Raw genomic sequence first — 16,709 nt, 5'->3', positions numbered from 1 at the left:
ATGACACTTCATCAGAACTAAAGAGAAATAGAAATGTAGTGAAATATAAGCTGTTTAAGGGGGATGGGACAGGTAGAGCTGGATAGAGGGCCAGTGATAGGTGGAGGCAAAGGAGAGATGCCAAAGATGTCATAGACAAAAGGACAAAGGGGTGTTGACGGTGGTGATCTTAGCTAAAGGATGTGCTAATGGTGACATTAAGGGTAGAAAGTAGGATGAGCAAGTGATAGATGGCCCTAGTAGGGGATGGTGTGGTGGGAAGGGATCGAAATAGGCTAAAAGGTGGAGATAAAACAATGGATGGAAATAAATTTTAAAAATAATAATAGAAGTAGGTGGGAAAAGAACAAATTTATATAGAAAAATATAATAATTATTAGAAAAAAGGGGATCAAAAAGGGGTGAGGATGGAGGAGAGAGTTCATGATCTGAAGTTGTTGAACTCAATGTAAAGTCCAGAAGGCTGTAAGCTGCCTAATTGGAAGATATGGTGCAATTCCTCCAGTTTGCGTTGAGCTTCACTGGAACATTGCAGCAGGCCAAGGACGGACATGTGGGCTCTTATGCCATCTGTCACTTGCTCATCCTGCTTTCTACCCTTAATGTCACCATTAGCAAATCCTTTAGCTGATATCACCACCGTCAACACCCCTTTGTCCTTTTGTTTATGACAATCTCTCCTTTACCTCCACCTATCACAGGCCCTCTATCCAGCTCCACCTGTCCCACCCCCCTTAAACAGCTTATATTTCACTACATTTCGATTTCTCTTTACTTCTGGTGAAGAGTCATACGGACTCGAAATGTTAACTCTGTCTTCCTTTCCACAGATACTGTCAGGCATGCTGAGTTTTTCCACCTGGATCATAGATCTTCTTTGTTGAAGGGAATACCAGCCTAGGCTATGTAATCTGTTCTCATAATTTAACCCTTTTAACCCCGTATCACTCTGGCATCTACATCTACCGAAAGGCCAATTACATCCTTCCAGCGATTCTGTGCCAAAAGCTAAATGCAATACTCCAGTTGGGATTTAACTAGAGCTCTGTGTAGCTATACCATAACCCCCACCCCTTTGTATTCCAGCTTCCTTAAGAGAAAAGCTAACATTCCATTAGCCTTTAAAATTATGTTTCACAGCTGTTGACTAACCTTTCAGTGATTTATGAACTTGGACGGCAAATGTTTTGCATATTGATGATTCCTAACTTCTTACCATTTAGAAAATACTCTGCTCTATTATTTCTCAGATACAAAGTAGATGACCTCATGCCTGGAACCCTATCTGCCACAGTTTTTCCTCATCACTGAATCTATTGATGTCCCTTTGTGACTTTCTGCTCTTAACTGTGTAATTTAGTGTGCAATGTAACTTGGTATCATCACCAAACTTAGCAACACAACTCTCTATTTGTTCATCCATGTCATTTATAGTTGAGTTTAAAAGCTGAGACCACAGTATGGCTGTACGGCTCAGTACCCTGTGGCTGTCAGCAGTCACATCCTGAGTGCATACCCATTATCACTACTCTTTACCTCCCATCTTCTAACCAATTCCCTATACAAGCAATAAAGTGGATGAATTAACCGCGCAAATAGATGTAAACAGGTATGAGATAGTCAGGATTATGGAGACATGGCTGCGGGGTGACCAGGGATGGGAACTGAACATCCAGGGGTATTCAGTATTTAGGAAGGACAGACAAAAAGGAAAAGGCGGTGGAGTTGCATTGCTGGTTAAAGAGGAAATTAACGCAATAATGAGGAAAGATATTAGCTCCGACGATGTGGAATCTGTATGGGTAGAGCTGAGAAACACTAAGGGACAAAAAACATTAGTGGGCGTTGTATATAGACCCCCAAACTGTAGTGGTGATGTTGGGAATGGCATTAATCAGGAAATTAGAGACGCATGTAATAAAGGAACAGCTGTAATTATGGCTGACTTTAATATGCATATAGATTGGGCAAATCAAATTAGTAACAATTCCGTAGAGGAGGAATTCCTGGAGTGTATACAGGATGTTTTTCTGGACCAATACATTGAGGAATCAACGAGAGAACAGGCCTGGGTATTGTGTAACGAGAAAGGAATAATTGGCAATCTAGTTGTGCCAGGCCCCTTGGGAATGAGCGACCATAATATGATAGAATTCTTCACCAAGATGGAGAGTGACGTAGTTGATTCTGAGACTTGGGTTCTGAATCTTAATAAAGGAAATTACGATTGTATGAGGCGCGAGTTGGCTATGATGATTGGGAAATATTACTTAAAGGGATGATCGTGGATGGGCAATGGCAAACATTCAAAGAGTGCATGGGTGAACTGCAACAATTGTTTTTTCCTGTCTGGTGCAAAAGTAAAACAGGAAAGGTGGCCAAACCATGGCTTACAAGGGAAATTAGAGATAGTATTAGAAGCAAGGAAGAGGCATACAAATTGGCCAGAAAAAACAACAGACTTGAGGATTGGGAGCAGTTTTGAATTTAGCAAAGGAGGACCAAGGGATTGATTAAGAAGGGGAAAGTAGAGTACGAGAGTAAGCTTGCAGGGAACATAAAAACTGACTGTAAAATTTTCTATAGGTATGTGAAAAGAAAAAGACTGGTGAAGACAAATGTAGACCCCTTACAGTCAGAAACAGGGGAATTTATAATGGGGAACAAAGAAATGGCTGACCAACTAAATACATACTTTGGTTCTGTCTTCACAAAGGAGGACACTAGTAACATACCAGAAATGTTGGGGAACACAGGGTTTAGTGAGAGGGAGAAACTGAAAGAAATAAGTATTAGTAGGGAAATGGTGTTGGGGAAATTGATGGGATTGAAAGCTGATAAATCCCCGGGGCCTGATAATCTACATCCAGATACTTAAGGAAGTGGCCCTAGAAATAGTGGATGCATTGGTGGTCATCTTCCGAGATTGTATCGACTCTGGAACAGTTCCTACAGATTGGAGGGTAGCTTATGTAACCCCACTATTTAAAAAGGGAGGCAGAGAGAAAACAGAGAATTATAGACCAGTCAGCCTGATGTCGGTAGTGGGGAAAATTCTAGAGTCCATTATAAAAGATTTAATAGCTGAGTACATGGAAAACATTGGCAGAATCGGACAGAGTCAGCATGGATTTAGGAAAGGGAAATCATGCTTGACAAATTTACTGGAACTTTTCGAGGATGTAACTGGTAGAGTTGACGAGGGGAGCCAGTGGTTGTGGTTTATTTGGACTTTCAGAAAGCTTTTGACAAAGTCCCACATAAGAGATTGGCATGTAAAATTAAAGCGCATGGGATTGGGGGTAGTGTATTGAGATGGATAGAAAACTCGTTGACAGACAGGAAACAAAGAGTAGGAATAAATGGGTCTTTTTCCGAATGGCAGGCAGTGCCTAGTGGGGTACCGCAGGGATCGGTGCTGGGACCACAGTTATTCACAATATATATTAATGATTTAGATGAGGGAATTAAATGTAATATCTCCAAATTTGCAGCTGACAGAAAGCTGGGTGGGAGGGTAAGCTGTGAGGAGGATGCAGAGATGTTTCAGTGTGATTTGGACAAGCTGAGCGAGTGGACAAATGCATGGCAGATGCAGTATAATGTGGATAAATGTGAAGTTATCCATTTTGGTAGCAAAAACAGGAAGGCAGATTATTAGCTGAATGGCTATAAATTGAGAGAGGAGAATGTGCAACGAGACCTGGGTGTCCTTGTACACCAGTCACTGAAGGTAAGCATACAGGTGCAGCAGGTGGTAAAGAAGGCAAATGGTATGTTGGCCTTCATAGCCAGAGGATTCGAGTACAGGAACAGGGATGTCTTGCTGCAATTGTACAGGGCCTTGGTGAGACCACATCTGGAATATTGTGTGCAGTTTTGGCCCCCTTATCTGAGGAAAGATGTACTTTCTATAGAGGGAGTGCAACGAAGGTTTACCCGACTGATTCCTGGGATGGCGGGACTGACATATGAGGAGAGGTCGAGTCGATTAGGATTACATTCGCTGGAGTTCAGAAGAATGAGGGGGGATTTCATAGAAACCTATAAAATTCTAACGGGATTAGACAGGGTAGATGCAGGAAGGATGTTCCCGATGGTGGGGGAGTCCAGAACTAGGGGTCACAGTCTGAGGATATGGGGTAGACCATTTAGGACTGAGATGAGGAGAAATTTCTTGACCCAGAGAGTGGTGAGCCTGTGGAATTCGTAACCACAGAAAGTAGTTGAGACCAAAACATTGTATGTTTTCAAGAAGGAGTTAGATATAGCTCTTGGGGCGAAAGGGATCAAAGGGTATGGAGAGAAAGCGGGAGCAGGCTATTGAGTTGGATGATCAGCCATGATCATAATGAATGGCGGAGCAGTCTCGAAAGGCTGATTGGCCAACTCCTGCTCCTAGTTTCTATGTTTCTAAGCCAATAGAATTGCCTCCAGTCTGTGTTCTCATTTTTAAGTTTCTTTTGTGGAACCTTGTCAAATACTTTCTGGAGGTTTATATAAATGATACCCTTACACACTCACTTGTTTATCATGTTAGTTAATGCCTCAAAAAGTTCAGTTAAGTTTGATAAAACATGATTTGTGCTTTAAAATCATGCCAAACAGTGGAATCAGCTTGCTATTGACAGAGCAAGCTGTCCAACTTGGCAAGACTGTGCGCTAAGACTGAAGTGCTAATCCATAAGTTGCTGTTTGTTGATGATGCACACTGGCATCCCATACTGAAGTTCACTTGCAACAGTTTGTACCTTGGTTCTGCCAGGCCTGCAAAGAGTTTGGACTGAGTCAAAGTCAAGAAGACCTACGTTATGGGCCAGGATGTAGAGACTCCACCTTCCATCAACATTGACAGCCTCACTCTGGAGGTCGTCATATCGTGGATCAACAATGGCCAGCAACCTGTCCTTTTGATTCCAAAATTGGCACTAGGATTGCCAAGGCCACAGCTGTCATGTAAAAGTTGAGAAGTCAAGTGTAGACCAACAGCAACTAACCGAAAATACAATGCTCTGTGTGTACCAGGCTTGAATTATCGGGACCCTCCTTTGCAGTAGCAAAGCATGGACAACTTATACAAGCCATGAAAAGAGGCCGAATAGCTTTCACTGCCTCAAACAAATATTGGGCATCTCCTGCAAGGCAGAGTGCTGAATATGGAAGTACATCAGTGTACAGGGATCCCCAGCATGTTTACCCTCTTGAGTCAGCAGCAACTCTGTTGGCTGGGCCGTATGAGCAGAACGAATGATGGCCGCAACCCCAAAGACATACCCTGTGGCCAGTTTGCTATCAGCACGACACCAACAGGTCGCCCACATCTGCAATGCAAGGATATCTGCAAGCGAGACCTCAAGTTGACCTGGATTGGATTCGATGCATGAGAAGTTTTTACTGCTGACTGGAGCACCTGGTGGCAAGCAGTCAGTAAGGGCGTGGATAAAGCAGAGGGCAAAAGAAATGACCAGGTAGCAGAAAATAGAGCCTGCCAGAAAGAAGAAACAGCAGTCGACTTCGGACCAATACTGTTCGGCTGTGCCAGCTGTGGAAGGGATTGCCACCCGTGAATCAGCCTCTACAGCCACAAAAGACGATGTTCAACCCAGGAGTGACATACACCCTGGGTGCAGCCATCATTTCCTGAGACAGACGGGAAATCATCATCAGACAGAGCTAAGTGATCCCACAACCAACAGATCAGATAAAGATCTGCAGTCTGGCCACATTCAGTAATCAATGGTGATGGACAATTAATGGGAAGAAAAGGCTCCACGAACATCCCCCATTCTCAGTGATGATGGAGCCTTGATGAAGACGAGGCTGAAGGGTTTGCAACCATCTTGAATCAGAAGTGCCAAGTAAATGATCCATCTTGGCCTTCTCCTTATATTTGCATCATCACAGATGCCCATCTTCAACTCTTTTGATTATCTCATGATATCAAGAAATGGCTGAGTGTCCGGCTTACAACAAAGGTTGTGGGCCTGATAGCATTCTGACTGTAGTGCTGAAGACTTGTGCTTCAGAATTAGCTGCGCCCTTAACTAAGTTGCACAGCTACAACACTGGCAACTACCTGACAATGTGCAAACTTGCCCAGGTATGTCCTGTCCACCATCTTCAACTGCTTCAGCAATGTCCTCCCCTCCATTATAATGTCAATGGTAAGGATGTTTGCTGATTGCATACTGTTCAGTACCATTTGCAACTTCTCTGATAGGAAAGCAGTCTGTGTACGCATGCAGCAAGACTTGAACAACATTCAGGCTTGGCTGATAAGTGACTGGTAAAGTGACTGGTAACATCCACATCATCCAAATGTCAGGCAATGATCATACAGCAGAGAAGGAGGCTATTCAGCTCATCATGTTTATGCTGGCTCTTCATGGAGCAATCCAATCAGTCCCATTCCTCCACTCTGCCCCTGTAGCCCTGAGAATTTATTTTCAAGTGCCATTCAATTTCCTTTTGAAACCATTGACCATTTCTGCTTCCACCACCCTCGTGGGCGACATGCTCCAGGTCATTAACAGTGTTGTAAGCTGCATAAAATGTCTTCCTTATGATTTACCCTGCATTTCTTGCCCAAAACAGTACATTTGTGTCCCCTGGTCCTTGTACCATCAGCTAATGGGAACAGTTTTCCTTCTGTACATCATCCAGACCTTTCATAGGGATGTATTTTCAGAGGGATGCATGTTATGCCAACCCCTCACCGCCCACGCCCATTGAAAAGTCAGTTTACAGCTCGGCGACTTACTATTGCTCTGGGGCAGCCAAATATATGCTGGGGGCAACTTTAGTTACCTGAGAGTGGGGCTTCTGCCCCAGGACAGGAACTCCTGCCCTTGTGAGCTGCCTGAAAATCTGATTGACTGGCAGCTGTTGTAGTCCCAGCAGCACCAGAAGCAAGTAGTGGCCGCTGCTAGAACTGCACCCAGTCCTCAGAAGAAAGATGGCTGCTGGACTTACCTTAAGTTGCCAGGAAGGGAGGCACAAAGTGGAGGGATGCCATTCTGGAAGGTGTGGTGGGGGGGGGTGCTCTAGATGGGCACAAGGGACCATCCCCCACCCAAGGAGGTACCCCCCTTCCTTCTTGCCTGGCAGGGGGATGCCATAAAATTCACCCCACAATCTTGTGCTCCTCCATCAAATCTCTTCTCAAGCTCCTATGCTGTAAAGGAGAACAACTTCATTTTTTCCAACTTAACCTTGTAGCTAAACAAAACTCATCCCTTGAAACCACTCTAGTAAAATCATCTCTATCAAGAAAGAACCTAACAATCTCTCCATGACATTGAATGGCATTACCATCCCGACCATTAACATCCTGGGAGTCACCGTTGACCAGAAACTTAACTGGACCAGCCACAGAAATATGGTAGCCACAAGAGCAGGTCAGAGACTGGTACTCTGCAATGAATACCTCATTCCTAACTCCTGAGAGCCTTTCCACCATTTACAAAGCAGAAGTCATGAGTGTGATGGAATACTCTTCACTTGCCTGGATGAGTGCAGCTTCAACAACATTCAAGCAGCTCAACACCATCCAGGACAAAGCAACTCTCTTGATTGACACTCCATCCACCACCTCAAACACTTACTCCCTTCACCACTAGCACATGGTGACTGCAGTGTGCATTACCTACAAAATACACTGCAGCAAATCGCCAAGAGCATCTTCGACAGCATCTTCCAAACCCATGAAATCTACCACTAGAGTACAATGCAGCAGGCCAATGGGAACATCAGCTGCAAGTTTCCCCAAGTCACACACCATCCTGACTTGGAAATGAATCGTAGTTTTATCATCATCAGGTCAAAATCCTGGAACTCTCTCCCTAATAGCGTTGTGGGTGTAGCTACAACACATGGACTGCTCTGTTTCAAAGAGGCAGATCACCACCACTTTCTCAAAGGCAATTAATTATGGACAATAAATCTCCTCTGTACCCTCTCCAAGACCTTGACACCCTTCCCAAAATGTTTTTCCTAGAATAGACACAGTGGGTGAAATTTAATTCCCCCCTGGAGGTGGGCTGACAGCTGGAAGTAATTGGGTGGGAAGGCATAGGGTGGAGAGTCCATCACCCTCCCGACTTCCCCGAGTCTGGGGTGGGAAAGGTCGAGAATGGCCTTCCTGTCTGGAGGCCAATAAGGTCACATAAGGTATTCAATAAATGATAGCAGAGGCAACACCATGTGAGCAAGCCAGCAGGTAAACCCTGGTGGGTATGCCTGCGGCTTTGTGGAAGGGTCCTTCCTTCTCAAGCATCCTGTGTCCAACAGAGGCACCCACTAGTGGAAAGTGAGGGACTTGTGGGAAGCCGGCTCCCTGCCTTTTAGAGTGACCTACCTCCCCCTGCCACAGCCCTGACTGGTCCTGGCAATCCTGTCCCGCTTAGCTGAGCTCCAGGGCTTCAGTGACCATCCTTCTTCTAGGCTCTCCTGCAGTGCCGGCGTCGCCACCACTACTGGTGATGCTGCACCTAGTGGAAAGTTTTCAGCCTCTGATTGGAGATCTTAGAGATGGGACATCCGCCCTGCAGGAGAAATTCCTGTGGGAAATCTCCCCTGCAGGAGCTGGAAACCTCGGCAGCAGCCAGCCCTGATTGAAATTTAATCCCTGCGAGGTTTCCGGAAATGGCCACTGCGGGGTCGTCAACCATCTCCAGATAATGGATGGGCTCACCACTGTAACCATTACATCTTGCCCAATACTCTAGATGAGGTCAATCAGTGATACATAAAGGTTTATCGTAACCTCTGTGCCTCTGTTTATAAAGCCCAGGATCCCATATGCACATCTGTCTATGTGCTCCCGAAGTATGCTTCTATCATCCTCACTCTTTATTTTGAAGCTGTGTCTCCTGTAAACTTAGGCCCCCTGTACACAAAACCCGATCATTAACATATATCAAAAAGTGCAAAGGCCCTAACACTGATCCAGAGGAACATCACTATATACTTCCACCCTCTTTGAAAAACTACTTCACCATTTTTCTCTGTTGTCTTGATGCCAATTTTGTATCCATGCTTTCCTACCCATTTAATACCATAGACTACAGTTTTGCTGATTGTTTCAATTATGTGCATTGATCAAACATCATTTGAAAATCATTATACACATTAACTGCATGACCTTGATCAATCCTTCCCATTATTTGGTTGAAAAACTCAATCAAGTCTGTCCGGCATGATTTACCTTTTAAAAAATTGTGTTGGCTGTCATTTATTAACTGGTGTTTCTCCAAGTGACAATTACAATTTGTCTGGATTATGGTCTATAGAAACCTCCCCACTACTGCTGTAGGCTGACTTGTTACCGTGTTTATCTTACTCTTATTGTACAGGGGTATAATATTTGTAAGCCTCCAGTTCTCTCCCCATTCCCATAGCCAAGGAAGATTGAAAGATTGTGGACAGAGCCTTCATTATTTCCACTGTTACTTTCCTTGGGAATTTAGCAAGCATCCCTTCTGGCCCATGTGACTTTCCTACTTGGAACACTGCTGACCCTTTAAGTCCCTCCTGTTTATTTATTTTTATCTTAGCCAATTTCTTTATTCCCTTCTCCTTTACTGTGAATGCCAGAATCATCTTTAGTGTTCTCATTTAGTACATATTTTATCTCTTGGGTAAAATGCTCTTTATAAGTTGAAGGGTCGCTTTATAAATATTGCTTAAATTACTGTTTTTATAAAGCAAAGAAAGATTGTTAATATAATTGAGATGCTGAGTGTTAGTGTTTAATTTAGTGTTAGAAGGAACAGCGAAGTGCGTGACAATCTCAACAATGGAGATAGCTTCCTCTGATTGAAGACTCTCAGAAACATATGTGGCTGAAGAGAAGAACCCTAAAGCTATATTGTTTCCTCATTTGTTTGAACTTTTAGGTGGTCCGGGAGAAGAGTGAAGAATGTGATCATATTCAATTCTTGATTGAGCAAAAAGGTTCAGAAGAAGAGGCTTTCTCCGAAGATTTGGATCGGTTTGAGGAGAATAATATCCAAGAATCCAGAATCAGTCCATACACTTTCTGCAAAGCATTTCCTTTTCACATTATGTTTGATAAAGAATTTGTGGTGACACAGTGTGGGAATGCAATATATCGAGTACTGCCACAGGTATGAATTTAGTACAACCCATAAGATAATTATCAGATTTGAAAGTTGACAACAGTTCAAACAAAAAAAAAGTCTTATCTGCAAACATTTTCTTGAGGGTGTTGATCCAATGCGGATTCTCGCTCTGTCTCTTGGAGTGCAGATCAGAGAATCGGGCACAGATGCCAGTTCACCAGAGTTGCAGTGCTAACGATGTCCTGCTCTCCAAATTTATTGAAAACCAGGAGCAGCCTTTGTCAGATGCACTGACCCCACTACCTAGCTCTCAAGTTGTACTTCCATCATCTCTTGGAAATATTACCCTGCTCATATCTTGGAAATATTACCCTGCTCCATCTATATGTTGACTATTAATAATGACACTATTTATTACATAAATGTGATGTGTGCAGCTGTAATGCAACATGAAATAATAATATCTCTAGGAACTATTTTAGAATGATTGCAGTGAGAGATTCCAAAGAATATATCACCACTCTGACAGAAACTTATGACAAATCCTGAAGCTCTGACGTGCACAAGGCCTGGAAGAATGTCACAGGAGCCTGTAATCCCAGTGGGGCCTCATATGCAGCAGGCTTCTGTTGGAAAATCACTAGTGAAATGCCACAATTTCTCTTCCATTGACATTGTTGATGAAAAGAAAAAGGTAATGAATCAATGGGCAGGATTTTACACTCAGTAAATAGGCATTTTGACCTCCCAATTGAACGTGAAATATGGTGCATTGATATTGTGTCAGTTTTTCACTCCTTGAATATCCAGACTGTCTGTGAACGATGTCTGCACTTCCTGCAGGTATCTGCGCGGTACCCTGGGAATGGTCATGATGCCTATAGCCTCAGGCACTCCTAAGTGCTACGGCTTTTCATGCCCTCTGCTCAACCAGATGGCTCGTCTCCCATTAAGGAGGTGGCTTATGATGCCCATCAGACATCCTCGCCCTGAGGCGGAAGAGAGGCACACGAGATTAAATTTTGCCTCAACTGGTCAGTTGACACTTTACAGATCATTGATTTGCTGTGGGCTGCACAACCTGGCAATACAAAAGGAGAAGAACTTGAGAATGAAGGCATGGACGATCGCCAGGCATTCTCAGATGACAACTCCAACAGTCAGTCAGAGGAGGAATAGGAGGGTGCACATGGTGCTGAGCTAGATGGTTGCCAGCAAAGACTGGTGCTAGGGAAAACTGGTGTTAGGGAGATGAGGGAGGCCTGATAATTGGTTGTTTCAACTGAGGCCAATCCCAACCAGGCCTTTCCCAATCAGCAGTATGGAGGCACCACCTGATTTCTCTCCGCCCCTATGAAGCAAACAATGAAACCATCCAAAATCACAGAATTGTTATGGCCCATCATGTCTGCACTGACTCTCTGAATGAGCATTATGACCCAGTGCCTTTTCCCTGTAGCCCTCCACATTATTTCTATTTAAATGATCATCTAATGACCTCTTGAATGCTTCAATTGAACCTTCCTCTACCACACTTCTAAGAAGTGCATTCAAGACTTAAACCGCTCGTTGAAAGCTTTTTTTTCTCATATCACATTTGCTTCTTTTGCAAATCACTTTAAATCTATGCCTTCTCATTCTCAATCCTTTTACAAGCGGGAACAGTTTCTCCCTATCTGTCCCCTCCAGCCGCCTCATGATTTTGAACTGCTCTATCAAATCTCCCCTTCTCCTTCTCTCCAAGGAGAACAGTTCCAACATCTTCAATCTATCTTCATAACTGAAAGTTTCGCATCCCTGGAACCACTTTTATAAACCTCTTCTGCACTCTCTTCAAAGCAGTCCCCTCCTCACCAAAGTGTGGCACCCAGAACTGTACACAATACTCCAGCTGAGGTCTAACTGGTGTCCTATACAAGTTCAGCATAACCTCCTTGCTTTTGTACCCCATACCCCTATTAAAAAAGCCTAGGATACTATATACTTTATTAATTGCTCTTTCCACCTGCCACATTTAATAATTTATGCATATATACACCCAGGCCCCTCTGCTCGTGCACACCCTTTAGAGTTGTACCCCTTATTTTATATTGTCTCTCCATGTTTTTCCTACCAAAATGAATCACCTCACACTTCTCTGCATTGAACTTCATCTCCCCACTCCACCAATTTGCCTATGTCCTTTTGATGACCTACACTGTCGTCCTCACAGTTTACAATGCTTCCAAGTTTTGTTTCATCCACAAATTTTGAAATTGTCCCCTGCGCACCAAGATCTAGGTCTTAATATTTATCAGGAAAAGCAAGGGTCTCAATATCGACCCCTGCGGAACTCCACGACAAACTTTCCTCCAGCCCAAAAAATACCCATTAACCATTACTCTCTGCTTCCTATTACTCAGCCAATTTTGTATCCACATTGCTACTGTCCCTCTTATTCCATGAGTTATAGCTTTTCTCAAGTCTGTTGTGCAACACTGTATCAAATGCCTTTGGAAGTCCATGTACACCAAATCAACAGCATTACCCTCATCAACCCTCTCTGTTGCCTCTTCAAAAACCTCCAGCAAGTTAGCTAAACAGGATTTTCCCTTATGAAATCCATGCTGGCTCTTCCTAATCAACCCACATTTTTCCATGTAACTATTAATTCTATCCCAAATAACTGTTTCTCGAAACTTCCTCACCACTGATGTTAAATTGACTGGTCTGTAATTGTTGGGCTTATCCTCAAAACCTTTTTTGAACCTTTTTTTGCAAACAATTGTTTGCAATTCTCGAGTCCTCTGGCACCTCCCCTGAGTCTAGGGAAGACTGAAAGATTATGGCCAGTGCCCCTGCAATTTGCACTCACTTCCTTCAATATCCTTGGATGCATCTGACCCAGTCCTGGTGCCTGGTCGACTTTAAGTAAAGATAGTTTATCCAATACCTCCTCCTTATCAATTTTGAACCCTTCTAGTGAGCTTTTCCTCCTCTGTCACCATGGCCTCCGTAGCTTCCTTGGTGAAGACAGATGCAAAGTATTCATTTAACATCTCAGCTATCCCCCCTGCCTCATGTGTAAATCTCTTAATCTGCCCTACTCCTTTTATGACCCTCTTACTATATGTGTGCCTATAGAAGACTTTGGGATTCCCCTTTATGTTGACTGCCTGTTTTTTCTCATAATCCCTCTTTGCTTCTATTATTCGCTATTTTACCTCCCCTCTGAACCTCTGTATTCGGCTTAGTTCTCAATTGTATCTTCTACCTGTCATAGGCACACTTTTTCTTCTTTATCTTAATTTCTATGTCCTTTTTAATCCAGGGAGCTCTGGATTTGTTTGTCCTACCGTTCCCTTTTGAGGGAGTATACCTTGACTGTGCCTGAACCAGTTCTTCTTTGAAGGGAGCCCATTGTTCAGCTACAGTTTTTCCCACCAACTTTTGGTTCCAGTCTATCCGGCCCAGCTCCTTTCTTACCCCATTGAAGTCAGCTCTTCCCCGGTTGATTATTCTTAATCTGGATTTCCCATTGTCCTTTTCTATCGTCTTTGTAAACCTTATGATACAATGATCACTGTCTCCTAAATGTTCCCCCACTAACACTTGATAAGAGACCATAAGACCATAAGACATAAGAGCAGAAATTAGGCCATTTGGCCCATCGAGTCTGCTCCGCCATTCAATCATGGCTGATAAGTTTCTCAACCCCATTCTCCCCGTAACCTTTGATCCCTTTACCAATCAAGAACCTATCTATCTCGGTCTTAAATACATAAATGATGTACTTGGTCCACCTCATTTCCAAGAACTAGGTCTAGCAGTGCCACCTTTCTTGTTGGACTGGACAGGCTCATATCTACAAACTTCTCTTAGGAGGGCCTCTGATTTCGTTTGGAGCTGTCATGGCTTTGCAGCCCTTATGAATGTCAGTAGTCTCCAGTCCATGCATAAACAAGAAACAACCATAAAATATGTCAAACATATAGTGAGGAATGTGTCAACAACAAAACACTCAGCCTTTCACATTCAGTGACCAACCATGATGGCCCTTCTGTATCTACAGGGATTTTTTTCATTTGTTTCTAGGTGCTCTCCCGTCACTGCCAGCAGGGCTGGAGGCAGCCTGCTGACCTTACTGTCCAGCTGGCCTGGATGACCTTGGCCGGCATGCTCTCCTTGCCTGAGTCATGAGGGCACAGGCATTGTGAAGGACTCCAGCAGCCCTCCTCTGAGGTGTTGGTATCGTTGGCAGAGGGCTGGAAGTGACACTGTGGACTCCCTGGTTACCTGAGAAGAACACGGATCTGGGAGAAACTCCACGTGCCTTTTCCATCTCTTGCAATGGCAATGCCTACCTGAGGTCATTGACAATGCAAGGACTTACAGGTCTGAACTGAACAGAGAAACCTCTAATAGAAATGCTGGGTGTGGCTTTCCATGAGAGCTGCCAGTCTCCCAATGGAGGAAGCTACACATTCAGAAGAGAGGGTGATCACAGCTCTCATGGCCTGGATGAACTCAACTGTCTTTGCAAAGGTCCGCATACCCTCAGGAAGCTCTGCCAGATCTTCACACATCTCCCTTTGGGTGTCCAATATTTGCTAGCTCACAGACAATTCCCGAGGCTTATCTGCCTGGGTCAGCATCACCCACGACTCTCACACTCCACCAAGTGTCAGAGAACTGGCCTGTCATCATCTCCGTCAGCTGGTTCGTTGATTGTGTGCATCAAACCAATAGGCACAACAACTATGGCCAATGCACACATATCTACTGAGCTGCCAGCATCTGAATTAATGCTAATTGCAGAGCGAGGATGGGATGGCACATCCTCTGAACCCCCCTTATCTTCTGCAGAGGTCAGTGCTGGACTCTCGGGAATGACATTTGCTGGGGACACTGAATTACCTGCTGAAGGAATAAGACGGATGGATGCAACTCAACAATGAGGTGGAACATTGAGTGAAAGTAGATGCATCTTGGACATAGACATGCAACATATGACACATAGCACAGATGTGGTGACCACACACATTGCATCATGCACACCCATGCCATCCCCCATCCCAGCCAGACTTAATTACCCATTGCCGAGAAAAGGTCCATATGAAACTTGCCACCCCAGCACTAACATTGGCCTCTCCTCTGCCAACCCATCTGGCCCCTGCTGACTCACCAGATCCAGGATGTCCTCCTCCATCTTTGCCAGCACTGTCAAGTTTGGTACTCCACCACCTCTCATCAACTCTCAACCTTTCACAGGCATTGTGGACCCTCTTTTCCTGCAAATACAATTGGAGATTGATATCTTCCATATCCAGATCAATCAACTCCTCATGTAGGTACCCATTATCTCTCGTCTTTCCGCACTGCACATTGAGGCACTGTTCCACTTGTAGGTGCCCTATCATGTCATGCCCTAACCCCCAAGAGCATTGCAGGGTGCTGAGAGTGCTTCAGTTGGCATTGTGGGCATGTGGGAAACATTTATCCACATCCATGACAGACACTTCCCACACATACCACAAGCACACTCTCCCTTGGTTGTGTACACGCATTGACAGTTAGCTTCCTCACTCACCCTAGCAGAATGTAGAAGGTCATTCTTTTTTTTCCTGCATTGCAGCCAGGTTCTATGGATAACCCCATGGCTACCGAACTCTTCTGTCATCTCCATCCAGTCTTTCTTTGTCAGATGGGGAGGTCTCGCCTTGCCATCCTGTGCGAGGAGAACCTCCTGCTGTTTGCTGTCAGTCTGGGGGAGAGTACGCCAACTGGCATATGATTGCTATGGGAATGCTGGACTGGGTGGGAGTGGATGTTGAAAGCCATCTGCCTTCTCAGATGCACATAAAGATCCCATGATGCTATTCTGAAGAAGATCAGGGGAGATATCCCAGTGTTCTGGCCAATATTTATTTATTTCTCAATCAAACAGGTATTTAATTGAGGATGTCAGTGAGGTGGTCTGTCTGCATCTTACTGCAGAGTCTGTGTACCTTTGGCAGGTGCACAGAAAGATTAGGAGAATTGGGAGAAAACAGCACAGGAAAAAAGCTCTAATGGAGCAAGGTGAGAGCAGGAGCAGGAGAAGCAAGGCATGGAGAGAGCAGGATCCCAGAGAGAGAGGACAAGCAGGAGCCCAGAGAGAGAGGACCAGCAGGAGCCCAGAAAGAGGACAAGCAGGAGTCTAGAGAGAGTGAGAACGAGCAGGAGCCCAGAGAGAGAGGGGATGAGAACAGGAGCACAGAGAGAGAGGACGAGAGCAGGAGCCCAGGGAGAGAGGCGAGAGCAGGAGCCCAGGGAGAGAGATGGAGCAGGAGGGAAGCAGGGTAATCATTAGTCACCCCTCTCTCTACTTGGTGATGCGGTTGCACACGGAAAAGGCTGGCTCTGCATTATGGACTCCTGTTTGAGCTCAGCCTGAAAATAGTTGATAGAGAGTTAAAAGGATGAACAGTAGTTGATTCACTCAGCACAAGGGAACAGGGATAGGTGCAGGAGGAAAGCACAGCTCGGGATCTGCTTCACCAGTCGGGAAGCTCACATCCGAGTTCTGTTGATAAAAGACGTGGGTGCAGGCTTTAGGATCTCAAACTTCAAAAGGAAAATTCCTTTTGGGCAACACCAATTATTCGA

The 16,709-nt window shown here is 44.5% G+C and overlaps 1 protein-coding gene across 1 annotated transcript in view; it reads left to right on the top strand.

The window, feature by feature from the left end:
* Positions 1-16,709, top strand: part of gucy1b1 (guanylate cyclase 1 soluble subunit beta 1) — a 257,460-nt gene that overhangs the window by 138,042 nt on the left and 102,709 nt on the right. Inside the window, exon 5 of the mRNA XM_078546718.1 lies at positions 9,897-10,127. Coding sequence (XP_078402844.1) covers positions 9,897-10,127 — 231 coding nt within the window. The remainder of the gene's footprint in view (positions 1-9,896; positions 10,128-16,709) is intronic.

Source organism: Cetorhinus maximus, chromosome 1 (genome assembly GCF_964194155.1).
Source record: "Cetorhinus maximus chromosome 1, sCetMax3.hap1.1, whole genome shotgun sequence".
In the NCBI taxonomy this organism is placed as follows: Eukaryota; Metazoa; Chordata; class Chondrichthyes; order Lamniformes; family Cetorhinidae; genus Cetorhinus; species Cetorhinus maximus.
This window is presented reverse-complemented; position numbering and strand designations above follow the sequence as displayed.